The 27,941-nt window shown below is 49.7% G+C and overlaps 2 protein-coding genes and 1 long non-coding RNA gene across 6 annotated transcripts in view; 1 reads left to right on the plus strand and 2 right to left on the minus strand.

Moving 5' to 3' along the window:
* Positions 1-27,585, minus strand: LOC138738600 (uncharacterized). 2 transcript variants are annotated; one of them, XM_069889136.1, is made up of 6 exons: positions 27,359-27,585; positions 8,725-8,840; positions 6,698-6,944; positions 4,092-4,274; positions 2,173-2,362; positions 1-212 (listed from the first exon to the last, which is right to left on the minus strand). In XM_069889136.1, the coding sequence occupies exons 1-6, from the start codon at positions 27,384-27,386 to the stop codon at positions 107-109; spliced, it is 870 nt and encodes a 289-aa protein (XP_069745237.1). In that variant the 5' UTR covers positions 27,387-27,585; the 3' UTR covers positions 1-106. The 2 variants fall into 2 exon arrangements, with proteins under 2 accessions (XP_069745237.1, XP_069745236.1); XM_069889135.1 differs by having other exon boundaries at positions 6,590-6,944; positions 27,359-27,583.
* LOC138738601 (uncharacterized) lies at positions 14,567-16,392 on the minus strand. Its single transcript, XR_011341616.1, has 2 exons — positions 15,839-16,392; positions 14,567-15,747 (listed from the first exon to the last, which is right to left on the minus strand). It is a non-coding gene; the product is annotated as an uncharacterized lncRNA (long non-coding RNA).
* trappc10 (trafficking protein particle complex subunit 10) overlaps positions 16,163-27,941 on the plus strand; it is an 83,568-nt gene continuing 71,789 nt past the window's right edge. For all 3 annotated transcript variants that reach the window (XM_069889126.1, XM_069889127.1, XM_069889129.1), the window contains exon 1: positions 16,163-16,240. In XM_069889126.1, the coding sequence (XP_069745227.1) occupies positions 16,180-16,240 (61 nt within the window). In that variant the 5' untranslated portion in view covers positions 16,163-16,179. The remainder of the gene's footprint in view (positions 16,241-27,941) is intronic.

A 27,941-nucleotide genomic window follows, 5' to 3' on the forward strand; every position in this document is an offset into this window, starting at 1 on the left:
TTCAGGAGCCTTTGGTCTTGTTCTGAGGGTTAAGTCGGGTGATTTCGTTTTGGAGGGAAGAGTTGTGTTTAATACTGATGTCTCACACCGGAGTTGGCCCCCTCCCTCATGCTGAGCCGGATGCCCGTGGTCCCAGGAGGATGTCCATTACACCAGCAGCCACCAGTGTGGCCATTCCAGCCCTGAATCCAGCATCTTGACACTCCAGCACACTGCAGGGTAAGGAGAGAGTCCATGTTGAGTCCAGTAGGAGCTCCCACCATCCTACACTGCCGGATCCATTCCCTCTGGACACCCTCTCTCATATCAAGTCTGCTGCACAGGCATCCGCAATCATGGGACCTCCCCTCTCTCCCCCTCCCCAATTGTGGAACCCCCTCCCCAATTGTGGGATGCCCTCTCTCTCCCCCTCCCCAATCATGGGATGCCATCTCTCTCCCCCTCCCAAATCATAGGACCCTTTTTCTCCCCCTCCCCAATCGTGGGACTTCCTCTCTCTTCCCCCTCTCCAAACATGCAATGCCCTCTATCTCTCTCCCACCCCAAATTTGGGATGCCCTCTCTCTCTCTCTCTCCCCCCCTCCCCAATTGTGGGATGCCCTCTCTCTCCCCCCCTTCTCAATCATGGGACGCCCTCTCTACCCCCTCCCTAATCATGGGATGCCTTCTCTCTCCCCCCTCCCCAATCATGGGACGTCCTCTCTCTCCCCCCCTCCCCAATCGTGGGACACACTCTCTCTACCCATCCCCATTCTTAGGACACCCTCTCTCTCCCCCCTCCCCAAACATGTAATGCCCTCTATCTCTCCCCCCCCCCCACCCCAAATTTGGGACGCCCTCTCTCTCCCCTTCCCAATCGTGGGATGCCCTCTCTCTCCCCAATCCCAAATTGTGGGATGCCCTCTCTCTCCCCCTCCCCAATCATGGGATGCCATCTCTCTCCCTCCTCCCAAATCATGGGACCCTTTTTCTCCCCCTCCCCAATCGTGGGACTTCCTCTCTCTTCCCCCTCTCCAAACATGCAATGCCCTCTATCTCTCTCCCACCCCAAATTTGGGATGCCCTCTCTCTCTCTCTCCCTCCCCCCCTCCCCAATTGTGGGATGCCCTCTCTCTCCCCCCTTCTCAATCATGGGACGCCCTCTCTACCCCCTCCCTAATCATGGGATGCTTTCTCTCTCCCCCCTCCCCAATCATGGGACGTCCTCTCTCTCCCCCCCTCCCCAATCGTGGGATGCCCTCTCTCTCTCCCCCCTCCCCAATTGTGGGATGCCCTCTCTCTCTCCCCACTCCCAAATCATGGGACGTCCTCTCTCTCCCCCCTCCCCAATCATGGGATGCCATCTCTCTCCCCCCTCCCCAATCATGGGACCCTTTTTCTCCCCCCTCCCCAATCGTGGGACACCCTTTTTCTTCCCTCCCCAATCGTGGGACTCCCTCTCTGTCCCCCCTCCCCAAACGTGCAACGCCCTCTCTCTCTCCCCCCTCCCCAAATGTGGGACACCCTCTCTCTCCCCCCCTCCCCAATCATGGGACGCCCTCTCTCCACACCCATCCCAATCATGGGATGCACACCCTCTCCCCCTCCCCAATCGTGGAACCCCCTCCCCAATCATGGGACCCCCTCTCTCTCTCCCCCCTCCCCAATTGTGGGACACCCTCTCCACCCCCATCCCAATCGTGGGACGCCCTCTTTCTCCCCCTCCCCAATCGTGGGACCCCTCTCTTCCCCTCCCCAATCATGGGACCCACTCTCTCTCGCGCTCCCCAATCGGAAGCCCCCCTTTCCAATCTCTGCTCCGTCCTCTTCCCCAATTTCCTTCTCTCTCTCTCTCTCCCCACCTCTCCTCAATATATGGCCCCCTTCCTCAGCCTCTAGTCTTCCTCTCTTCCCTGGTTCTTTGTCAGAACCTTCCCTCACTTTATTCTCTCATTTACATCCAACTAACTATGCGCATGGTTCTGGGAGAGGGGGAGGAAGGAAGGAAGTGAGGTGAGGGGGGTGTGAGAGAGGAGGTAGTGAGGGGTTGAGAGGGAGGGGAGTAGGTGGAAGAGAGGATGAGGCAGAGTGAGGGATGAGTTGGGAAAGTGGGGGAAGGTGTGAGGGGATGAGGGGGAGTGAGGGATGAGATGTAAGGGAGGGGAGGGGGTATGAAGAAGGAAATGTGATCACCGTTCAGCCTGTCCAGGGTCTTGGCTCATTTCCCTTAGGGTGTGCCTGAAGCCTGGGTCACTGATCGCTTCTTTGATGTCCGGGTGCTCCGCAATGTGGTTCAGCTTCTCTGCGTCCTCACAGCTGATTCCCAGGGTCTGGTCAAAACCCTTTGCTGCAGTCTGGCTACTCTGTCTGTGAAGGAGTTCCCCTGGAGGGAGGGACAGAGGAACATCAGACAGTGGGATGGGGCAGATGGGGGCAAGGGAGGGTGGGAATGGGGTGCAGGGGTGGGGGAGGTGTGGATATGAGGGAATGGGGTGGTGGAGGTGAGATATGGGAGGATGGGGTTGGGTGGGTGGGGGTACGAGGGGAGGAGGTTAATTGGGTGTAATTTGGCGACATTGACTCGTGGCCCTGTTGCCGTGCTGTATGTTTAAAGTAAAATGAACTTTTCTGAACTCCAAGCAAAGCACGCTCAAGGTGGCACGGTGAGCACATTGCTCTTTCAGCATCACCAACTGGGGTTTGAATCTGTCTATAAGGAGTTTGTACGTTCTCCCTGTGATCTGAAGGGCTCCGATTTCCTCCCAACTTTCAAAATGTACCGGGGGTCTTGATTAGTTTGGGTGTAATTGGATGGCATGGGTTTAAATGTATGGAATCAGCTTCCACCTTGCAAGAAAAACATTTAAAACTTGTTACAGTGCTGTATGTCTAAGTTTAAATGAAAGCTTCTCCCAGTGTGAGAACAGAGCATTCCAGCTCACTATGATGAGCTGACATATGTAAACCGACTTCACAACAATTTAACCTTACCCTCCCTCACACCCAAAACCCTCCTTGGAGGGATCTTTAAAACCCTAGTCCTCAGTGGGTGCATCAAGGGAGTTGGTGTGCTGTCTGTAACTCATCCCATCTCCGGGGTTGGGGGCGGGGGAGGGGGGGGCGGAGGAGGGTGGTGGTGATGGGAGAGGGCAGAATCCAGGAGTTGGGGGAAGGTCTCATTGGAGTCAGCTCAGGTTGTGTGGCCTGGGCAAGGAGTCCTGTTTTAATGCTGGCAGGAGCTTTGTGTCTGAGCCAGAGAAGGGGTAGCCCAGGTTAAGTGGTCTGAATGGCTTTCTGTGTGTGACGACTTCTGGTGGGGTGAGGACAGGAAGGAGCTGCTCAAGCTCAGGTTCATGGGAGCCTGGGGAGGGGGTACACTGGGGTCTGGTGGCTGTTGCAGAAGAGGGAGGGACAGGCAGCTGAGGGTCCACCAGCCAGAGGATCGGCCTGGATACGAAGACCAGAGAGATGCCCAGGAATCAGCCTTTTGGCCTGCGAGTCTGTGATTTTGAAATCAAGCGGACACTCTGCTCCTTGCACCTAAAAGTTGTTCTTCCTCCGCCTTCACTTTTTGTTTGTAGAACCAGAGTACACCACACCACAGAAACAGGCCCTTCTGCCAAACTGGACTGTGCCAAACTATTATCCAGTGTAGTTCCATCAACCTGCACCCATTCCATACTCCTCCCATCCATGTCCCTGTCCAATCTTCTCTTGAATGTCCAAATCAAACCTACCACCTCTGCTGGTAGCGTGTTCCACACTCTCACCACCCTGAGTGAAGAAGTTTCTCCTGATGTCTCCCTGAAACCTTTCACCCTCATCTTCCTGTTCTTATCTCACCTCATCTGATAGGTCTGTCTGGAAGACTTGAACACTGTTGTATCTGCTTCCAGCACTCCCCCCCCCCCCCCCCCCAACCCGGCAGCCCATTCCAAACACTCACCGCCCTCTGGGTTTAAAGGAAAATTTGACCCACACCTTAAACTTCCTCTCCCTTTAACCTATGTCCCTTGGACAAGAGTGTGAAACTTTGACCCTGTGAGAAAGATATCTATCCTATCAAAGCCTCTTGTGATGTTATAAACCTCTCTGAGATCTGCCACACTGACCGATGATCTCCAGAAGGTCCTTGATGAAGATAATTTCCTCGTCATTTTCTTCAAAATGCTGCATGAATCTCTCGGGGTCCTCATGGAACCGCTTCAAGGTATGGGCAAAGTGGGGATTTCCCATCTGGCGGGAGAGACGGGGATGTTGGTTGAGCACAGCCTCCACATCTGGATGGCACCAGTCTGTAAGCAAGGACAGAGTGTGAATATCTGTTGGCCTAGCCTCCCTATGTGGAGGTCCCCTACCCAAACCCTCCACCCAGCACTGGGTCTCTTCCCCGTGGTCACTGCAAGGACACACCAAGATATTTTTGAAACTATACCTCAGTGGAGATGGTCAAGAATGTCAAATTCCTGGGTGTCCACATCTCCGAGGATCTGTGCTGGAGCCTCTGTGTCAATGCAATCACGAAGAAAGCTCACCAGCGGCTATACTTTGGGGATTTGAGAAGATTCAGTATGTCACCGAAGACTCAAACTTCTACAGGAGCATTCTGGCTGGTTGCATCACTGTCTGGTATGGAGATGCCATCACTCAGGACAAGAAAAAATTCTAGAGCAGGGGTGTCAAACTCAAATTCACGGAGGGCCAAAATTAAAAACTTGGACTAAGTTGAGGGCCGAACAAAATACTTATTGAAAATTTTCAACAACATCTGCATGTTTTCTCTTCTTTCAACCTATGTAATGTTAAACTTTAGGATATAACTTTAGGAGGATAATGTTACAGGTCAGGGAATAGGTAGCTCAAGTTCACCCTTTGCTTGACCTGAGGAAAACATATTTGGTCCCTGTGGAGATGTAGTCAGCATTCACGGGCTGTGTCTATTTTGGCCTGCATCAGGACTCAGCATTTCCTGCTCACTCCTCAGGTTCTAGGCCCCTATTCACCCTCGACCCACCATCCCTCTACCTGACCAGTCCTTTACCCAACCTCTACTCACCTCACTCCACTCGCTCTGCCTCTACCCACCCCATCAGATACACGCCCCTCTACTGCCTCTTCCCTCAACCTGTTCCTCCCTCTACCCGTCTCTCACCCTCTAATCACCCCTCCCTTACTCGCCCTGCCCCTCCCCTTTTACCTCTTCCCTATCCATCCCTCCTTCTACTCATCCCTCTCTGTAACTGCCCCTCGCACCACCATAACTTCCCCTGCCCATTACTCCTCACCTACACCCTCTGCCCACCCCTGCTTACCCACCCACTCAGGCCCAGTGCGCTGCCAATCAGCCTTTGTGGACAGCCACCATCTTTCTCTTCACATGCAGGGCCGAACCAGCCGTCCCTGGGGTCCGCGCGGGTGCAAGCGCTGAAGGCCGTGGTGACCGGGAGAAGTGCGCTCGCGCTGTGGAAGGGCCGTCCGGTGCCAGTTGCGCGGGGCTCGCACGGCCCAGGGGCCGTGCGCAGCCTGCCATTCCCGTCGTGCTGACAGGAAATCACAGGCGCTCGCCCATCCGCCGCACCGTTCGACAGGTGGGAGAAGTGACTGGTTGTGCGGGGAGCCTTCCAACCGGCTTGCCGGCTGATGACATCGACAGACTTCTCGTGTTACAATTTCTCGTGTTACAATGGGGAAGTGGGGGTGACATTACCAAAAAACAGCATCGGCTCTCGCTGCAGGGTGGGCCACCTCTAATACATTTTTGAAATGATCTTGCGGGCCAAATATAATTATTTCGCGGGCCAAATTTGGCCCGCAGGCCAGAGTTTGACATGTGTGCTCTAGAGGGTCGATAACTTGGACTGACATCACGGGCACCAGACCTCACTCCATTGAGGACATCTATAAGAGGTGGTGTCTTCATAGAGCAGCTTCGATCTTCAAGGACCCACCACCTAGGCTATGTCCTCTTCACTTTGCAGCCATCGGGAGAAAGGTATAGGAGCCTAAAGACAAGCACAGGACAGCTTCTTCCCCACTGCCATCGGATTCCTGAATGATCAATGAACCACAGTCATTGCTTTACTTTTCGCGCACTATTTTCATTTATTTTTGTAAACTGGTTTATATCAGTTGTTTTCAACTTTTTTCTTTCCACTCACATTCCACCTTAAGTAATCCCTATGCCATCGGTGCTCTGTGATTAGTTAGGGATTGCTTAAGGTGGTATGTGAGTGGGAAGGGAAGATTGAGAATCACTGCTCTAGACCCAATTGTTACTGAAATATTTTGTTTGAAAAAAATTGTCTTTGGTCCATTTCCTTTGGAGTTATGAAACCGTGCATATAACGAGTCAATTAGGTACAATTAAAACAGTGGTTTTCAAACCTTTTCTCCCCACTCACATATCACCTTATGTGATCCATTACTAATCACAAAGCCTCTATGGCATAGGGAATACTTGAAGAAAAAGGTTGAGAACCACTGGTTTATATAAATGTTTATATACAATTATACTGCTGCAAAACAACCTCCTAAACTCCAGGCGCTGAGACCACAGAAGGAACTGGGGAGAGGACTGGGGACAGGAACAGGAAACAGAGGGGAAACCCACCCATTGACTTCAGCTGATTCAAATGCTCCCACAAACATTGCTGCAGTTTGAGGACATTCTTGCATTTTAACTTGACCTTGCTGCTCTGACTCCCCTGGGGGCACTCACTATCCTCCTGTTGCCGAGGGGGTTGGATGAAAGTCCCAACCATTGCCAGTTTGTTAGCTGGCTCGAGGGCCTTTAAGATGGTGTCCAAGTGTAGGAGGGTGCTCGACCCGCGAAGGTACCCCGTACATATGCTGCGACCTGGAACCTTCGGTGAGGCTTGCGGCTTGGAACTCTGGAGCAGGAAGCCTCTGTGCAGGCCTCCGAAGGGCTGGGATCTTCCTCCACCACGGCCCCCTCGGGGGCTCTCCTGAGAAACAACAATGGTGGAAAGGTGAGTACATGCTGGAGCTCCAAGATAAATTGTTTTTAAATGAGTGAGACCACACAGAGAGAATCACTGAGGTTTCCCTCCCCCCACCCCTCACATCGACGTGATCACCTGGAATCGTTGTCTAAAGAGGATATGCAAAATCATTGAGGACCCCTTCCACCCTGTACATAGCATCTTTCAGCTGCTCCCTTTGGGAAGAAAAACAGTAAGAATGTTGAACGACCAAAGGAACTGCTCACACTAACCATCCAAGGCTCTCATATCCTTGAAACAATATTTATTTGTATATATGAATACTTGTCCTGCATGTATATTGTTTGGAAGTGTGTTGTGTCCAGACACTTATCTGCCTGTTTTGCACTGAGGACTGGAGAACACTGTTTTGTCAGGTTCTACTTGACCACAGTCTTCACCCTGAGGCCAGCTCTCATCAGCACCTGACAGGACAGATCTCACTGGAGAGGACACAGAGTTCCACCAGGACTGCACAGGTGTAGCTATGGGGAAGGGTTGTAGAGGCTGCAAAATTGGTATACAAAATTAAAAGGTGGCCTTTTACACTGAGGGTAGGTGAGATACAAATCAGAAGACGTGGGTTAAGGATTGAAGTGCCAATTAATGAAGAAATCGAAGGTTGTGTAGTTAACCAGGAATCATGGCTTTTATTAGTAGAAACTAAGTAGTTCAATAATGAATAATAATGGGTGCATACACAGTTATTGCCAAGGGGAGTGTCTTTAGTGGTAGAGATAATACACGTCCAATGTCAGTAAAGCAGTCTAAGCACAGTGAAAGACTGACTGCACAACACAGATTCATCACAAGGGTGAAAGGGGAAAGGTTTAGGTAGAACTTCACACAGAGAGTGATGGGTGTGTGGACAATCTGCCAGTAAAGTAGTGAATGTGGGCTCAATGTTAACATTTGAGAAGAATTTGGATGCGGATGGGAGAGGTGTGGAAGGCTATGGAGTGGGTGCAGGTTAATGGGGCTGGGCAGAATAATAGTTCAGCACAGACTAGAAGGGCCTGTTTCTGAGCTGTTGTGTTCTAATAAAATGAGGTGAACACCCCCTCCCCCATGAGAAGGAGAAGCAAAGGAGACAACCCTACAGGATGGTGTCCATGGCAGCGGACTAGTGAGGGGTTCAGCGGTTGAAGGACCCACACGGGCTGTGAGCGACTTGTGGTCGGGGGTTCCACATGGACAGTGAGCTGCTGGAGACTGGCTCATGGGAACCAGGTATTGGAATTGGATTCGAGAGGTTGCTGAGGGCAAGAACTGTTCCTGAGGCCCTTGGGCACTGAAGGCTTTCTAATCGTGTCGGAGGTTTGGATCTGTGGCTAGGGTCGCCAATAAATCGGAGGGGTTTGTGCAGCTGCAGAGGCTGGGGGAGCACTGGAGGTGAATCCACGGACACTCAGTGACTCTGGAGGGTCTCTCCTTTGCTTCTCTCTCTTTGACTCTAAGGGGCTCCAGGTGATACTAATGATAACTGCCAAATGGCAGGCAGAAGGCAATTTTGTGTAATATTACATGTTCTGTACTGTTACATGACAATAAAGGAACCTGGGATCATAAATGTTCTGTGGTTCACTGATATGTTATGGATCCAATTGTTTCACAGTCCCCAGGACTGAGACCAATGTGTGTAACTGGGTGTAACGTGGATGGGCATGGTGGTGGGGTACTTGGGGCTCCCAGTACACCCTCTCTGTTAACAGCCCATATGCAATCCCTGGGCACGCACACCCACCTGCATGGTCCTCTGCACTCCTGATTCGGGCAGCAGCTCCTGGGCATGTATTTCCCTGCAGGCATCCTGTACAGACAGAGCCAGGTGGAAGTCCGATTGCTGTGAGGTCCCAAGGTCTGAAATTACAAGGCACGGCATCAGGTGAAGCCCCAGGTGCAGAGTGAACACCAGCTCCAGCACACTGCCCAGACTCAGCTCCTCATGATGAGGGAGGGAACAGTTCACACAGGAGCAGGAGTCAGCCATTTGGCTCTGCCATCCAATTAGATCACAACTGATATGCCTGTCCCCCGGAACTGTTAATTCCACTACTTTGTAAAAATCTACCTAACTGTGACTTAAATAAGCTTAATGAGGCAGCCTCCACTACTTCCTTGGGCAGTGAAATCCACAGATTCACCGCTGTCTGGGAGAAGCAGTTCTTTTTCAACTCCATCCTAAATCTGTGGCATTCCAGTCTCATGTACCAGTGGAAACAACCAACCTGCATCTATCTTCTCTATTCATCTCATTATTGTATCTGTCTCTGTAAATTCCCTTCTCATTCCAACAGCTGTAATTAGTGTTGCTGAAAGAAACACAGGGACCAATTAAAAACCTCATCATATAGACCTATCTTCCTTTTGAATGCTGATTATAAGGTATTGGTGAAGGTGTTAGCCAATAGTCTGGCACAATATTTACCTAAATTTATACCTACAGATCAGATGGGATTTGTTAAAGGAAGATACTCTTCAAATAGGCTGGGTAAGCTCTTCAATTTAATACATGTGGCAAAATCAAAATGGAATTCCAGTATAACAGTCTCCTTCAACAGGGAAAAGGCATTTGACTGCTTAGAATAGTCTTTTTTATTTAAAACATTGCAGAAATTCTCTATCGTAAACCACAAGCCAAAATTATAACAAATAGTCGAATGTCAGCGATTTTCCATCTGAGTAGGCAGGGGTGCCCTCTGTCCCCAGTGCTTTTTATCCTTGCGATTGAACCACTGGCAGAGATTATAAGGAGAGATCAGGATATTAAAGGCTTTGAAAGTTGAACAAGAAGAACATCAACTCATCCCTATTTGTTGGTGATGTGCTACTTATTTATCTGACCCGGCTGAGTATTTGGAGAAATTACAAACAATTCAAGAAAAATATGGAAGGGTTTCAGGTTATAAAATTAATATGAATAAAATGAGATAATGCCATTGACGAACTTTGATTATGAAAGATAACAAATAGGAAGTTGATTTAAATGGAAAGTAGATGGAATTAAATACTTAGGAATAATGACTGACAATAACTTATGGAATTTGTACAAATTAAATTATGGATTACTTTGGTGGGAGAGTTAACTGTGTCAAAATGAAAGTGACGCCAATATTTTTTTTGCTGAAAAATGTCTTTAAATTATTAAATAATTGTATTAGATAATTCTTGGGGAATAATAAGAGGCCAAGAATTTTGCTGAAAAAATTAATGTTGATAAGTGTGAGGTGCTTCATTTTGGTAAGAAGAATCAGAATAGGACATACGTGGTAAATGGGAGAGCATTGATGAATACAGAAGAGCAGAAAGATTTAGGAGTAACGGTACATCGTTCCCTGAAGGCAGAAACTCACGTGAATAGGGTGGTGAAGAAGGCTTTTAGTATGCTGGCCTTTATCAATCATTGCATGGAATATAGGAGTTGGGAGGTGATGTTGAGATTGTAGAAGACGTTGGTGCGGCCTAATTTGGAGTTCTGTGTGCAGTTCTGGTCGCCTAATTATAGGAAGGATATAAACAGAGTGGAGAGAGTGCAGAGAAGGTTTACCAGAATGTTACCTGGGTTTAAGCATCTAGAATATAGGGAGAGATTGGACAGATTAGGTCTTTATTCTTTGGAGCGTAGAAGGTTGAGAGGGGATTTGATAGAAGTATTTAAGATTATGAAAGGGATAGACAGAGTGGATGTGGATAGACTATTTCCGTTAAGAGGAGGAAAGATTAAAACAAGAGGACATGAGTTAAGAATTAAGGGGCAGAGGTTTAGAGGTAACATGAGGGGGAACTTCTTTACTCAGAGAGTGGTAGCTGTGTGGAATGAGCTTCCGGGAGAAATAGTGGCGGCGGAGTCAATTGTATTATTTAAGAAAAGGTTGGACAGGTATATGGATGAGAAGAAGATGGAGGGTTATGGGCATTGTGCAGGGAGGTGGGACTAGAAAGGGGTGTTTGGTTTGGTGCGGACTAGAAGGGCCTAATGGCCTGTTTCTGTGCTGTAATTGTTATGTTATGTTATATGTTATGATTATAAGATAGGAGGACTTGGGCTACCAGATTTTAGAAAATATTATTTGTCAGCTCAAGCCAGATTTCTTCCATCTTTCTTTAAGGAAGGCAGCCCCCCCCCCCCCACCCCTCTTGGATTCAAATGGGATCATATTAAATGAAAGAAGGGGCAACAAAGGATTTTATTTATGTGGAGTGCTAAATCAATAACAAAAATGATGGATGATCCTATATTAATACATATGATTAGAGTATGGTAAGAAATCAATGAGTGTATGGGGGGGTAAAAAAGCAGGGACATCTTTAAGAGCATCATTATGTAAGATGGTTTTGTTGTCAATGAATTTAGGAAACAGAATATTAAACCTGGTATGACAAAGGAATAATATACTGTTATGGGCCCAGAGGGCCCCAAACCCCAGCAGCAAGAGAAATTCGCCAAGACAAAAGTTGCTTTTAATTATCTTTAAACATGAAAACAGGATCAAACTTTAACTTATCAATATTAACATAACAATCTAACAACCCCCTTCTAATTCTAAGTGCATGTGTATGTAATGTGTATACAAGTTCAGAAAAGTTATTTAATTCACAGTCCAATCTCACTTCTCCCTCCTCCAAGTTCACTGGTTGCAGGCAGTACACAGAATTTAACATTTATGAATTTCACCAGGCTTTGGCGCTTGAAAGGGTAAATGGTTACCACTCAGGAAGGTTCTTGTCAGTTTTCAGAGAGAGATTTGTAGCTCGTTGGGCACAAACTGATTTCTTCTACAGCCACCTCAGTGTCTTGCCAAAGGAACTTGCCCCATCAGGGTTTTCCAGATGATAACGTCTTTCTTTCAGGTCATCAAAGAGTTCCTTTTCTGTTTCCCTTATTTCAAGTGAAACATTATACAGCCAGTCATCTTCTCTTGTGTGGACTCTGCACTCAGACTGCGGCACCGGACCTAATCTTCTGAGTTTGTTTTTCTGTTGCTTTCCCCCCCCCCCCCCCCCCCCCCCCCCCCGAACAATAATCTATTACTCCACATCATCTCCAATTTACACCTACTTGTGAAGTCTTTATAGGCATTCTTCAAAGTTTTTGCAAAGTTACCCGAAGCCTGGACTGTGTGGCTTGAGGAGAGCTCTGGCATTTTAAATGAGATCTGTTTTGAAGTGTTTGTATGTGACCTTCACTAAAAAAAACCTGCCACAACTTAACTCCTTTAAAACATATCTATATACAATATAAAGTATAAAATAATCTGTCACAACTCATTGAAGTCTGCTATGCACATTTCATTCTTAAGTCTTTTGATCATCAGAAATATGGAGAAATAATAGGCAAACCATTTAGGACCGAGATGAGGAGGAATTTCTTTACCCAGAGGGTGGTGAATCTGTGGAATTCATTGCCACAGAGGGCAGTAGAGGCAGGTTCATTAAATATATTTAAGAGGGAATTAGATATATTTCTTCAGTATAAGGGTATTAAAGGTTACGGAGAGAAGGCGGGGACGGGGTACTGAACTTTAAGATCAGCCATGATCTCGTTGAATGGCGGAGCAGGCTCGATGGGTCGAATGACCTACTCCTGCTCCTATCTTCTATGTTTCTATGTGGCGGCTCACCACAAAGCAGGCAAACCGGCCTCGCTTGTAAGCCACACGGCGGGGCAGCCGGCCAAAATGGTGCCGTTGGGGGTTTCCCTTCCTTCCAGCACAGGGCTCAGAAACCCGCACTGGGGGACCACGTGACGCCTGGGTGATGTCAGCGCCCTCCAGCGTGGTTCTCAGCCAGGTCCGGGCTGGGAGTATAAGTGCACCCCAGCAGTCTGCAATAAACTAGTCTGCTCACTGAGCTCAACCCGTCTGGTTGTGTGTGTGTTATTGCAGGAGCAGTGTAGCTGCCACTACAGAGAAGCTAATGGTACTTTCTACTGTTTTCTCCAGCTAAGATGGGTTGGTCCAGTGTTGGTCCCACATGAAATTAGTGAAAAAGAGTGAACAGTCTGGCTGGGGTATACACGAAAAATTCCTAAAAAGATACTATGCTCTCCAGAGTGAAAGTGCAAAACCAGGTTCATAGAGGTCAAGAGAGAGATGGGAGTTAGACTTGTGAAGGCCAACACTCCATTTGTTTTCTTGACAACCTGAGGCACCTGCAAATCAACCTTTTGCAAATTGTGCAGAGAAGATTTACTAGAAGATTTATTGCTGGGACTTGAGGAACTGAGTTACAGAGAAATGATGAACAGGTTAGGACTTTACTCCCTGGAGCACAGAAGAATGAGGGGAGATTTGATAGAGGTATTTAAAATTATGAGGGGTATAGACAGAGTAAATGCAAGTTGGCTTTTTCCACTGAGGGTAGGTGAGATAAAACCAGAGAACATGGGATAAGAGTGAACGGGAAAAAGTTTAGGGGGAATGTGGGAGTGTGTTCAAATTTCCAAGTTAACTTTTCCAAAGCTACCATTGGCATTTTATCACGCCAAATATATTTTCTTACACTTTTATTTAATTCTTGAAAAAACTTCATTGGTATAGGAACGGGTAATGACTGAAATAAATATTGCAACCTTGGAAAATTATTCATCTGTATACAATTTACTCTTCCTATTAAAGTTATTGGTAAATCTTTCCATCTCTTTAAATCTTCATTTATTTTTTGTAATGGTAGATAATTCAATTCAAATAAATTATTTAAATTTCTATCAACATTAATTCCTAAATATTTAATTGCTTCCTTTTGCCACTTAAACATCATCACCTGCTTACTTAATGTATAGTCCCCATCATTCCTACATTGACTTTAAAACCATATTTTCCCAATCGTACATTTATTTTCTTCAATGATATTTCTGGTTCTGTAAGATAACATCACCTGCAAACAAGCTAATTTTATGCTCTCTATTTTCTATAATCAAACTCTTAATCTCATTATCTTTTCTTATCACTTCTGCCAATGGTTCTATAGCCAATGCAAATAAAAATGGTGATAATGGGCATCCAGGTCTAGATGACCTTTCTAACGGAAAAGGTTTAGACATTTGCTTATTCGTGACCACCCTAACTTTTGGATGATTATACAAAGCTCTTATCAAATTTATAAAATCATTTGGAATTACAAAAACATTTAATACTTTAACCCTGCCCCTATATCCCTTGATTCCCAGAACTCTTGCTGATCTTCAGCAATGTATTCCCAGCACCCACCACTCTCTGTGTAAAACTCTTACCTCTGACATCTCACCAAAACTTTCCTCCCTTCACCTTAAACAGATGGCCTCTGGTATTTGCTACTGTTGCCCGAGGGAAATGGTGCCACTCTCCACCCTATCTATGCCCCTTATACACAGTTATTATCACCTGCTCCTTCATCCACTACCCCTTCCTTATTCCTTATTCAGGCGCCTGCTGCTTTTTGCTCATACCTTGAAAAAGGACTTCTTGTCCTTACCTTCTTGTCGCTTACCTTCATCAGGAGGGGAGTGAGTGTCAGAATCACCTGTGTGGCAGTGAGCCAATGAGGTCTGTTATGAGCCCAGAGGACCTCAAAACCCAGCAGCAATAGATATTCACCACGACAAATGATTACTTAAACAAAAGTTGTTTTTAATTATCTTTAAACATGAAAACAGAATCAAATTTTAACTTATCACTATTAACTTAACCCCCCTTCTAATTCTTAGCACATGTGTATTTAATGTATGTAAATTTAAGAAAAGTTCTTTGGTTCACAGTCCAATCTCACTTCTCATTCTTCCAAGTTCACTGGTTGCAGGGAATTCTTATACTGTGCACAGAATTTAACATGGATAAAGTTCACCAGGCTTTGGTGCTCGAAAGGTAAATGTTTACCGCTCAGGAAGGTTCTTGTAGGTTTGCAGAGAGAGATGTGCTGGACACTTTTTTGGTAGGTGTTGTGTACCGCATTGACGATATAGCTTTCATTTTTATTCACTGGCCACGCTTCTCTTTCCACTTTGGCACTCTTTTTGTTTAATGGTTTATGTCCATTCTTGTTCACTGCATCCATGTTGCAGTTTGTTTCATCGATCAGCTCTTTTGCCTGCACTTTTACAGTTTCTGTAGCCCTACAGAGTTCTATGGCTTTTTCTAGGTCTAGATTTTTCTCTCTTAGCAGTCTTTCCCTTAGACTATTATCTAGAATACCATACACAAGTCTGTCTTTTGTCCGAGTCGGTCAGTCCACCAAATTCACACATTTTGCTTCTGTTTCTCAATTCAATCACATACTGATCAATACTTTCTTCTGGTTTCTGTACACATGTAAAACCTGAGCTGGCAGCCAAGTGTAATCAAACAGGAACAATGATCCTTAAGATATTGTTAGTGGCAATGCAAACCTGATCATTATCATTACACGGTTCATGATCCTCGAAGTGCACTTCTCTGCCCTCTGTGTGATGAGCCAGAAGATGAAATATAGTTTACCTGTGGTGCGTCTTCCAGAGCAGATTGTCTGTGAAGTGGAGGATGTCTTCGTGGATCCAGATGGTAATCTCCCATATGACATATTCTGCAGCGTACTCTGCCCTCTATGGAGACTTGTATTGGCCAATTACTAGCTGACGATCCAAGGCGATAGGCAACCATCACAGATGATGAGGAGGTGGTGCAGGGTAAAGGGAACAGATCCTGTCTATGGTGATTTGTGGAAACAGAGATTCAAGAGCATTTGGTCAGTGTCTTTCGAATGTCCACCCTTGATCAGTTGGTGGACCATGATGACCTCATTATGTTCGCGACCTCTACATTGAAGATAGAAGGATTGTCTTTTTAGTCAATAGGAGCAAATGGAACTGGAACAACTGCTTACTGTGCCTTGTGAAGAGCCAGTACCTTCTCAATCGAAGATTACGGAGTTGCAGCACGGCCATGATGGGTGAATGGCCTCTCCCTGCTCCGAGGACTACAGCTAATGGGTTAGTATGGCCACGATGGGCGAGTGGCCTCTTCTTGCATTGGGGACTGCACCAAATGGGTAAGCACCGCCATGATGGACGAGACGCCTCTCCCTACACCGGGATCTGCGGCGATGGGCAAGCACGGCCACGATGAGCGAGTGGCCTCTCCCAGCGGCCGCGCCGGCCCCCGGACCATTCAGCCGATAAAAATGAACAATGTACAGACGTCGCCTTTAAGACGGCCGTGACCGGAAGCGGAAGTGTTGCGTAGGGCGGATGGAGGCGGCCGAGGAGAAGCTGTTGCTGTTCACCATGGAGAACCGGCCGCTCGCCACCTGTGAGTGCGGGGAGGGAGCGCCCCGAGGAGAGGGGAGAAGGCCCCGGGGGAGGAATGCCCCACGAGAAGGAGGAGAGGTCCACTGGATGGAGGGGAGGGCCCCGAGGGAGGGAGGGAGGCCCCCCAAGAGGAGGGGAAGGGAGGCCCGCCAAGAGGAGGGGAAGGGAGGCCCGCCAAGAGGAGGGGAAGGGAGGCCCCCCAAGAGGAGGGGAAGGGAGGCCCCCCAAGAGGAGGGGAAGGGAGGCCCCCAAGAGGAGGGGAAGGGAGGCCCCCAAGAGGAGGGGAAGGGAGGCCCCCAAGAGGAGGGGAAGGGAGGCCCCCAAGAGGAGGGGAAGGGAGGCCCCCAAGAGGAGGGGAAGGGAGGCCCCCAAGAGGAGGGGAAGGGAGGCCCCCAAGAGGAGGGGAAGGGAGGCCCCCAAGAGGAGGGGAAGGGAGGCCCCCAAGAGGAGGGGAAGGGAGGCCCCAAGAGGAGGGGAAGGGAGGCCCCCAAGAGGAGGGGAAGGGAGGCCCCCAAGAGGAGGGGAAGGGAGGCCCCCAAGAGGAGGGGAAGGGAGGCCCCCAAGAGGAGGGGAAGGGAGGCCCCCAAGAGGAGGGGAAGGGAGGCCCCCAAGAGGAGGGGAAGGGAGGCCCCCAAGAGGAGGGGAAGGGAGGCCCCCAAGAGGAGGGGAAGGGAGGCCCCAAGAGGAGGGGAAGGGAGGCCCCCAAGAGGAGGGGAAGGGAGGCCCCCAAGAGGAGGGGAAGGGAGGCCCCCAAGAGGAGGGGAAGGGAGGCCCCCAAGAGGAGGCCCCCAAGAGGAGGCCCCCAAGAGGAGGCCCCCAAGAGGAGGGGAAGGGAGGCCCCCAAGAGGAGGGGAAGGGAGGCCCCCAAGAGGAGGGGAAGGGAGGCCCCCAAGAGGAGGGGAAGGGAGGCCCCCAAGAGGAGGGGAAGGGAGGCCCCCAAGAGGAGGGGAAGGGAGGCCCCCAAGAGGAGGGGAAGGGAGGCCCCCAAGAGGAGGGGAAGGGAGGCCCCCAAGAGGAGGGGAAGGGAGGCCCCCAAGAGGAGGGGAAGGGAGGCCCCCAAGAGGAGGGGAAGGGAGGCCCCCAAGAGGAGGGGAAGGGAGGCCCCCAAGAGGAGGGGAAGGGAGGCCCCCAAGAGGAGGGGAAGGGAGGCCCCCAAGAGGAGGGGAAGGGAGGCCCCCAAGAGGAGGGGAAGGGAGGCCCCCAAGAGGAGGGGAAGGGAGGCCCCCAAGAGGAGGGGAAGGGAGGCCCCCAAGAGGAGGGGAAGGGAGGCCCCCAAGAGGAGGGGAAGGGAGGCCCCCAAGAGGAGGGGAAGGGAGGCCCCCAAGAGGAGGGGAAGGGAGGCCCCCAAGAGGAGGGGAAGGGAGGCCCCCAAGAGGAGGGGAAGGGAGGCCCCCAAGAGGAGGGGAAGGGAGGCCCCCAAGAGGAGGGGAAGGGAGGCCCCCAAGAGGAGGGGAAGGGAGGCCCCCAAGAGGAGGGGAAGGGAGGCCCCCAAGAGGAGGGGAAGGGAGGCCCCCAAGAGGAGGGGAAGGGAGGCCCCCAAGAGGAGGGGAAGGGAGGCCCCCAAGAGGAGGGGAAGGGAGGCCCCCAAGAGGAGGGGAAGGGAGGCCCCCAAGAGGAGGGGAAGGGAGGCCCCCAAGAGGAGGGGAAGGGAGGCCCCCAAGAGGAGGGGAAGGGAGGCCCCCAAGAGGAGGGGAAGGGAGGCCCCCAAGAGGAGGGGAAGGGAGGCCCCCAAGAGGAGGGGAAGGGAGGCCCCCAAGAGGAGGGGAAGGGAGGCCCCCAAGAGGAGGGGAAGGGAGGCCCCCAAGAGGAGGGGAAGGGAGGCCCCCAAGAGGAGGGGAAGGGAGGCCCCCAAGAGGAGGGGAAGGGAGGCCCCCAAGAGGAGGGGAAGGGAGGCCCCCAAGAGGAGGGGAAGGGAGGCCCCCAAGAGGAGGGGAAGGGAGGCCCCCAAGAGGAGGGGAAGGGAGGCCCCCAAGAGGAGGGGAAGGGAGGCCCCCAAGAGGAGGGGAAGGGAGGCCCCCAAGAGGAGGGGAAGGGAGGCCCCCAAGAGGAGGGGAAGGGAGGCCCCCAAGAGGAGGGGAAGGGAGGCCCCCAAGAGGAGGGGAAGGGAGGCCCCCAAGAGGAGGGGAAGGGAGGCCCCCAAGAGGAGGGGAAGGGAGGCCCCCAAGAGGAGGGGAAGGGAGGCCCCCAAGAGGAGGGGAAGGGAGGCCCCCAAGAGGAGGGGAAGGGAGGCCCCCAAGAGGAGGGGAAGGGAGGCCCCCAAGAGGAGGGGAAGGGAGGCCCCCAAGAGGAGGGGAAGGGAGGCCCCCAAGAGGAGGGGAAGGGAGGCCCCCAAGAGGAGGGGAAGGGAGGCCCCCAAGAGGAGGGGAAGGGAGGCCCCCAAGAGGAGGGGAAGGGAGGCCCCCAAGAGGAGGGGAAGGGAGGCCCCCAAGAGGAGGGGAAGGGAGGCCCCCAAGAGGAGGGGAAGGGAGGCCCCCAAGAGGAGGGGAAGGGAGGCCCCCAAGAGGAGGGGAAGGGAGGCCCCCAAGAGGAGGGGAAGGGAGGCCCCCAAGAGGAGGGGAAGGGAGGCCCCCAAGAGGAGGGGAAGGGAGGCCCCCAAGAGGAGGGGAAGGGAGGCCCCCAAGAGGAGGGGAAGGGAGGCCCCCAAGAGGAGGGGAAGGGAGGCCCCCAAGAGGAGGGGAAGGGAGGCCCCCAAGAGGAGGGGAAGGGAGGCCCCCAAGAGGAGGGGAAGGGAGGCCCCCAAGAGGAGGGGAAGGGAGGCCCCCAAGAGGAGGGGAAGGGAGGCCCCCAAGAGGAGGGGAAGGGAGGCCCCCAAGAGGAGGGGAAGGGAGGCCCCCAAGAGGAGGGGAAGGGAGGCCCCCAAGAGGAGGGGAAGGGAGGCCCCCAAGAGGAGGGGAAGGGAGGCCCCCAAGAGGAGGGGAAGGGAGGCCCCCAAGAGGAGGGGAAGGGAGGCCCCCAAGAGGAGGGGAAGGGAGGCCCCCAAGAGGAGGGGAAGGGAGGCCCCCAAGAGGAGGGGAAGGGAGGCCCCCAAGAGGAGGGGAAGGGAGGCCCCCAAGAGGAGGGGAAGGGAGGCCCCCAAGAGGAGGGGAAGGGAGGCCCCCAAGAGGAGGGGAAGGGAGGCCCCCAAGAGGAGGGGAAGGGAGGCCCCCAAGAGGAGGGGAAGGGAGGCCCCCAAGAGGAGGGGAAGGGAGGCCCCCAAGAGGAGGGGAAGGGAGGCCCCCAAGAGGAGGGGAAGGGAGGCCCCCAAGAGGAGGGGAAGGGAGGCCCCCAAGAGGAGGGGAAGGGAGGCCCCCAAGAGGAGGGGAAGGGAGGCCCCCAAGAGGAGGGGAAGGGAGGCCCCCAAGAGGAGGGGAAGGGAGGCCCCCAAGAGGAGGGGAAGGGAGGCCCCCAAGAGGAGGGGAAGGGAGGCCCCCAAGAGGAGGGGAAGGGAGGCCCCCAAGAGGAGGGGAAGGGAGGCCCCCAAGAGGAGGGGAAGGGAGGCCCCCAAGAGGAGGGGAAGGGAGGCCCCCAAGAGGAGGGGAAGGGAGGCCCCCAAGAGGAGGGGAAGGGAGGCCCCCAAGAGGAGGGGAAGGGAGGCCCCCAAGAGGAGGGGAAGGGAGGCCCCCAAGAGGAGGGGAAGGGAGGCCCCCAAGAGGAGGGGAAGGGAGGCCCCCAAGAGGAGGGGAAGGGAGGCCCCCAAGAGGAGGGGAAGGGAGGCCCCCAAGAGGAGGGGAAGGGAGGCCCCCGAGGAGGGGAAGGGAGGCCCCCAAGAGGAGGGGAAGGGAGGCCCCCAAGAGGAGGGGAAGGGAGGCCCCCAAGAGGAGGGGAAGGGAGGCCCCCAAGAGGAGGGGAAGGGAGGCCCCCAAGAGGAGGGGAAGGGAGGCCCCCAAGAGGAGGGGAAGGGAGGCCCCCAAGAGGAGGGGAAGGGAGGCCCCCAAGAGGAGGGGAAGGGAGGCCTGTCACTGTATAATACTGGGGTACAGTACTGGTGGGGATGGTTTTGTCACTGTATAAGTCTGGGGTACAGTTTAAAACCCATCATGGGTTGGAATTCAGTGACCATTCGTGTGCTAGCATTGTCTTTGGCTTCCAATGAAAATTATCCTTGATCAATAGCTGGCAGAAAACTCAGTCTCTCGGGTAACCGTGATCCCTGCACGCTGTGAGTCGAACTATTTCCAGCAAGCACTCTAGAAACTGGAACATCCAGAGGTTGGATAACAGAGGCAACATCTGTATCCTCCCCCAGCTGATATGTTCTGCATTGACATTCTTGTTCTCTGGTGGCCTGATAAGCCTTGTTTGATTTCTCAATGCCAGACTCCACAGATGCTCCATTTCCTGTTACCAACAACTCTTCGACCAGCCATTCTCAATGTTTTTTTGGCTGTGGCCCCCTTGGGACTCTGCTCAAAATTTATGGGCCCACTTCCCTGTGAACCAGTCGTTCAGTTGGTTTCTTCTACTGACGAGAGAAAAAATATTTTGGTCTGTGGCCCCTTGAAATGTGCTGTAGCCTCTGTTGAGAATGACTGATTTTGAGTCTCATGCATGAACAAATCCATGGAGCAGTCGGTGTACATTTGGTGTGCAGACTGAATGGGTTTACAGTGTCATGGGCTCTGCCTGCAGCTCGGCTTCCTGACTGCCCACTCCCCATTTTGCTGATTCAGAGGTGAAAGGGGCTTTGAACTTCTCTTTAAATTCTGCAGTCAGAGAAGTGGTGGTTGTTGTCATTGCCAGCTGGATACTACAGCCCAGGTGCCTGGGCAGAGCAACCGAGAACGTAGTTCCTGCAGGAAACACTGGGATCGCATCATGTTCTTCATGTGCATTACTTTACATTTGCATTAACAATCAAGCCAGAATCCTTGATTCTGTATGTAACTGTATGTTACATCCAAGGCAGGGCATTCCAGCATTGTCCCCTGCCTCCTTCAGCCAGCTGCACAGCTGAGTGGAAAAAGCAAAGATAGCTTCTGCTTGCTGACTGTAAGGTGTTGGGGTCTGGAACAGTCTATAAATTTCTTTATTCCCACCACAACGACCGTTGAGCATTTGAAAAGGTACAAAAGTGGCATGGTTAGTGCAATGGTTATAGCATCAGTGACCTTGGGTTCGAATCCCATGCTGTCTATAAGGAGTTTGGCCTTCATAAATTGGAGTATTGAATTCAAGAGTAGGGAGGTTATGATGAAATTGTACAAGGCATTGGTGAGGCCATATTTGGAGTACTGTGTACAGTTTTGGTCACCAAATTATAGGAAAGATATAAACAAAATAGAGAGAGTGCAGAGAAGGTTCACGAGAATGTTGACAGCATTTCAAGGTTTGAGTTGCAGGGAAAGGTTGTGCAGACTGGGGCTTTTTTCTCTGGAGCGTAGAAGATTGAGAGGGGACTTGATAGAGGTGTTTAAGATTTTAAAAGGGACAGACAGAGTAAACATGGATAGGCTTTTTCAATTAAGAGTGGGGGAGATTCAAACTAGAGGGCATGGTTTAAGATTGAAGGGGGAAAATTATAAGGGGAACATGAGGGGAAATTTCTTTACGCAAAGGGTGGTAGGGATGTGGAATGAGCTTCCGACAGACGTGGTCGAGGCGGGATCATTGGTTACATTTAAGGAAAGACTGGATAGTTACATGGATAGGATAGAACTGGAGGGGTATGGACCGGGTGCTGGTCAGTGGGACTAGGAGGGTGGGGATTTGTTACGGCATGGACTAGTAGGGCCGAACTGGCCTGTTCTATGCTGGAAGTGGTTATATGGTTCTCCTCATGTCTGCATGGGTTTTCTCCGGGGTCTTTGGTTTCCTCTCACCATTTAAAACATATGGGGGTTGTATGTTAATTGGGTGGTACATGCTTGTGGGCCGGAAAGGCCTAATACCGTGCTGTATGTCTGAATTAATATAAAAAATGAAATTAATAAAAGCTGGGATCTGCTCCTGCGGCCCTCCCTTCCCCTCTGGTTAGTTTCCTCATCACGTAAAATCTGGCTCTTTCAGCAAGTGCTTGTTTTGACCTTTTCATTGCTTTGTTTATTCTGTCAAATTTGGGGCCTTCCAGTGAATCCTTCTGCTCTTTGGATAGCTGCCCCAGCCTCTCCAGTTCTGTTTCTCTTGTAAATCTTCTCTGCAGTCTTGGGCCTTCATATCCTGAGCTGTGTGATGTTTGGATTGATAAGGCAGAGATTTGTGGGGGTTGGAACAGTCTTGCTCCTGTGCTTCACGCTTTTACTGAAAATACTGTGATTACAAAATCCTCTCTTATTTCCCATCTCAAAATATTCTAGACCAGATTTTTGAATCCGAATCAGAATTTATTGTCATGAAATTTCTTGTTTTGTACACCTACTTCGAGCTTTCTCTCTCTCATTACATGGACAAAGTAACAGAATGGCAATGACACTGAGCTGGGCAGTGGGGTGAATGGTGAGGAAGATTCCAAGAGGCTACACACTACAGGTTGAACTTGAACAGGTTCAGAGAGTGTGTAAATGTATGGCAGATGCAGTGTAATGTAGATAAATATGAGGTACTCCTCTTTGGTGGTAAGAACAAGCAGGCATGTTATCTGAATGGTGAGATACGAGGAAAAGGGGAGATCTGGTGAGACTTGAGGGTCACGGAGCATCATTCATTGATGGATGGAATGCACCTACAGAAGGTGGTGAAGAAAGCTAACCTTGGCCTTTATAGAACATGGAGCAGTACAGGAGCAGGCCTTTTGCCCCACGAGTCTGTGCAGATCTACTTAATCCTCCCAAAAAATTCTAAACCCTTCCTACCATGTAACCTTCTATTTTTCTTTCATTCATGTACCTGTCTGAGTCTCTTAAATGCCCCTAATGTTTCCGGCTCCACCACCACCCCTGGCAAGGCAATCCAGACACCCACAACTCTCTGTGTATATATTAAAAAACTTACCCTTGATGTCTCCCCTAAACTTCCCTCCCCTCTCTTTGTATAGATGTCCTCTTGTGTTTGCTATTCCTGACCTAAGAAACAGGCACTGGCTGTCCACTTTATCTATGCCTCTCAGAATCTTGTAGATCTCTATTAAGTCTCCTCTCATCCTTCTTTGCTCCAAAGAGAAAAGTTCTGGCTCTGTTAACCTTGCCTCATAAGATATTTTCCAATCCAGGTAACATCCTGGTAAATTTCCTCTGCACCCCCTCCATAGCTTCCATATCCTTCCTATAATGAGGTGACCAGAACTGAACACAATATTCCAAGTGTGATTTCACCAGAGATTTGTAGAGTTGCAACATGACCTCTTGTCTCTTGAACTCAATCCCTGGCTAATGAATCCTAGTATCCTATAGGCCCTCTTACTACCCTATCAACCTGTGCAGCGACCTTGAGAGATGTATGGATTTGGACTCCAAGGTCCCTCTAAAAGTCGAACTAAAACTTTTGTGCGCACCTGACAGATACTCCTGCATCCCCTTCATAGCCACATCTACCCAGAAGTCTCTTCTTACACATGGCCATTGTATCTGCTTTCCACCACTACCCCTGGGATCCCCTTCCAGACCCACCACTCACTGGAGAAAATGCTTGCCCTGTACATCTTCCTTCAGTGTTCTTTCCCTCATCTTAAATCCGAGTCCTCTGGTGTGTGACCATTTTACCTTTGGGGGACTCTGATTGGCCACCCCATCACTGTGTGTCATGGTTTTACAGCACAGTTGGCGTAGCGGTTATCGCCACGCCTTTATAGCGCAAGCGATCAGGACAGGACCTGGGTTGGAATCCCACGCTGTCTGTAAGGAATTTGTACGTTCTCCCTGTGTCTGCATGGGTTTTCTCTGGGGGCTTCGGTTTCCTCCCACCCTTCAAAAACTTACCAGGGTGTAGGTTAATGTGGTGTAAACTGGGCGGCACATACTTGTAGGGCCGAATTGGCCTATTACAGTGCTGTGTGTCTAAATTAATTTTTTTTAAAATTACCCTCTATCAGGTCTCCCCTCAGCCTCCAATGCTCCAGAAGAAACAATCCAAGTTTGTCCAACTTCTCCCTTCTAAACCAGGCAGTATTCTAGTGAACCTCTCCTGTTTCCTTTCCAAAGCCTCCACATCCTTTCTGCAATTGGGTGACCAGAATTGCAGACAGTATTCCAAGTGCAACTTTGTCAGAGTATTGTATTGTTGCAATGTGACCTCCTACTTTTGTACTCAATACCCTGCTCAGTGAACCCAGGCACACTGTACGCCTTGTGCACTTATTGGCCCAGACCTTTGACGGCCCAAGGCCCAGTTCCAAAGGAACAGCTCTGGCTGACCCTTTGTTTTTCATGCCTCTCTCTCCCTTTGTCTGGCATCTGCCACTTCTATGCCCCGTACATCATGTGTCACCTTTCCCTAGTTCACCCCTCCCACCGTCCCCTCTGTTTCACCCCTCCTACCCTGCCCTCTTTGCATTAGCTTCTGTACTGCAGTCCTCCTGACTTTTTAAAGGTTTTCTGCCAATCTTTCTCTCCCACTGATACTGCTCGACCTACTGAGTTTCTCCAGTGTGTGTAGCTTCAGATTCCGACATCTGTCATCCCCTATGTGTCTCCAGCCTGTTTGCTTCCTCCTTACTGGAAAACGCCAGCTCTGCTTCCTATCCTTTATCTTTCTGCTAACAGGCTGATTTTTTTAAAACCTATTTTTAATGCCTTTCAGAAGTTCATACACTGATCATTCATCTCATCCTCATCAACCCTCTGCTACCCAGTCAAGGTTGCAAGCACACCTTTATCATATCAAACTAGCTCTCATTTATTCATCTGTAGTTATTGAATTGCCAATTAACATCACCCCTCTGAAGATTTGACGTTTAAAATTTATTGGACTACAATTCCTAGTTTTACTAATTTCTTGAAAAAAACATGAAAATCTGCAGACTCTGAGATTGCACTAAAAGCACACAGTAAATGCTGGAAGAACTCATTATCCATAGGAGGTAAAGCATTGACTGACTATTTCTCTCACGGATGCTTCCTGACCCTTTGAGTCCCTCCAGCAGTACATTGTTTGCTGGAGATTCCAGCATTTGGAGTTATTGTGCTTCACACATCACATTGTCTGCTTTTAATGCAGGACCAACTGATGCAGGCCAGTATTTAGCCTCAGGACTCTCTGCCAACCCCACTCGTCACCACCAACTCCAATTCCTCTTGTACTTCTCAGTTATCCAGATGTCCTCCAGAGTATTCCTGCTTTGTACTCTCCAGCTCTGGGAGTGAGTTCCGTATTCCCATACTCCCTGCAGAAGGTGGTTACTCTGAACCGTAGTGCAGTAATGAGTTATTAATCCAGCAGTCTTTCCCTGGGGGGTCAGTGACCACTGTCCAGATGATGCTGGCATTGGCATTTCACTTGAAGGCTTTTTCATGATCTTAAATAACTCTTACTTGGGTGGGAATTTCTGAATCATGAGTTATTGTTTGTGTTCAATGAGTGGCATGCATTAAATCAGTGCTCAGCATGTTAGACTAAATGAAATAGCAAGATGTGAGATTTATACATTTACCCTAGGGGAACATTTTATTCAAATTAAGGGTGCAGTTGAAAATATGAGAGTCTTACCTGCTCTACAATTGGGTGTCAGTCTGTTATGTAATAACAGATTAATTGAATATTGCAACACAGAATCAGGCCCTTTTGCCCTTCTAGTCTGTTCCAAACTGTTATTCTACCTAGTCCCACTGACTTGCACCTGTCCCTATCCCTCCATACCCTTCCCATCCATGTACCTGTCCAAATTTACCTTCTATGTTAAAATTGAGTCCACATTCACCATTTCAACTGGGGCAGCTTGTTCCGCACTCCCACCACTTCCTATGTGAAGAAATTCCCTCTAATTTTCTCCCTAAACTTTTCCCCTTTCCCCCTTAACCCATGACCTCTGATTTGGATCTCACCCACTCTCCGTGGATAAAAGCCTTCTTGCATTTACTCTGTCTCTACCCTTCATAATTTTAAATGCCTTGATTAAATCTCCCTCATTCTTCTACGCTCCAGGGATTAACACCCTAACCTGTTTAACCTTTCCCTGTATCTCAGTTCCTCAGGTCCCTGGCCACATCCAAGTAAATCTTCTCTGCACTCTTTCTATCTTATTGATATCTTTTCTGTAGTTAGGTGACAAAACTGTATACAAAAATAAATTGGTACTAATCCATTATCATGCAACAGAAAGTACAGGCTGTGGTGATTAAGGGTATAATAGTGCAGAGGTGAAGTTGCTGGATGAGTATCTGGAGCTTGGAGAATTGATCCAAGAATGTCAACCTGAATCCTAGGAATCTGGGGAGTGTATGGGCAGTGTAGTGCCACAACTCCTGTCTTCGGGTGCCCTTGGTGTGGTCTCCCTCCGATGCGATGCATTTCCTCTGGGTGCTCTATTCTCCCCCATGTCCCAAGGACATGCTGGTTGGAAGGTTGATTGATGTCTGTCAGTTAGCTCTCGGTTGGTGTAGAAGAGAGTATGAAATGAAACACTAAAGTCTGCAGATGCCGTGATTGCAGTAAAAACACAGAAATTCTGGAGGAACAGCAAGTCTCGCAATGTCCACAGCAGGTAAAGATATATAACCAACGTTTGAGGAAGGCCTCAAGCCTGAAATGCCGGTTTTCATCTCTACCTCCTGTGGACACTGCGAGACTAACTGAGTTCCTCCAGCATCTCTGTAGAATAGACTATGGGCATGTGAAAGAGAAATGGTCCTGGGGCGATGGGTGGGGAATGGGACTTTTGGAAATACTCCAAAAGCTTACAGATTTGATGGGCTGAATGTCTTCCTACCGTAAGAAAATGACAAAAAAATATTGAAAATGTGAGCCTCAGATTTTGCTTTTTCTCACTGTAAACATCAGCATGTGGAAACCCTCCACAGTTCTAAAGACCTCAGAATTATGTAGGTAGTAGATCTGATATCGAACATTACTGCACGGTACAGGCCCTTCAGCCCACAATTTTCTATTGACTCATATGTACCTACCAAATATAAATGATGTTGTGATCACCTAGTCCCTATTGTGGTGACTTGCATAGTGGCCCTGCTCCGGGTGAAACCATTGAAATTCATCCCAAGCACTTTCTCTTGTGCTTGCTTTTGCCCTTCTTCCTCCCTTCCCAACCTTCTCTCACCTGCTCCTGATGTACCTGTTCTTGCCATGTGTTTCCAAGGTGGGGTGGAGAGCGGGGAGAGCTGGGGAGACTGGATTCTGCCCGAAACTTGCTCACGTGCCTGTCAGATTTACCAGCGTCCTTCTCCTCATGCTTTCTCACAGGGCTGGAGCTGTGAGGTCAGCCTCATAGTTTCATTTCATGGTGGGTTCCTGTGGCCTTCAGTTGCCTTGGTGACGCAGATCTGTGATGTCACTGCCTTGGGGTGTCACAGCTCCTGATCTACTCAAACCTGAAGTAAAATTAAAATAGAAGTAAAAGCTAAGTGTTTCCAGCATTGTGTTTATACTCCACTCAACCTTTTTTAAATTTTTTATTTTTCACACCGTAAACCACATTGACCATGATACATACATTTTCCTTTTCAAATATATACAGTGTCATTTTCTCCCCCCCTCCCTCCTCCCATCCCACCCTCCCTACCTCCCCCCCCATCCATTTAAAGTACAAAATCTAAGATACATTAAACCAGTCAAACAATGTTGTCATTCAATAAAAATAAACAAGAAATTCCACTGAGTCAATTCTTTTCATTTCCTTCTCC

Source organism: Narcine bancroftii, chromosome 7 (assembly GCF_036971445.1).
Source record: "Narcine bancroftii isolate sNarBan1 chromosome 7, sNarBan1.hap1, whole genome shotgun sequence".
Taxonomy (NCBI): Eukaryota; Metazoa; Chordata; class Chondrichthyes; order Torpediniformes; family Narcinidae; genus Narcine; species Narcine bancroftii.

What these genes read in the sequence shown, in the direction of transcription:
- LOC138738600 (XM_069889135.1), bottom strand. Translation starts at nt 27,386, where the DNA reads ATGGCAAGAACAGGTACATCAGGAGCAG. An exon ending in GGACCTTCTGGAGATCATCG is followed by an intron (nt 2,363 to 4,091) that starts GTCAGTGTGGCA and finishes CCCTCCCTCCAG; the next exon opens with GGGAACTCCTTCACAGACAG. An exon ending in GACCCTGGACAGGCTGAACG is followed by an intron (nt 213 to 2,172) that starts GTGATCACATTT and finishes CTTACCCTGCAG; the next exon opens with TGTGCTGGAGTGTCAAGATG.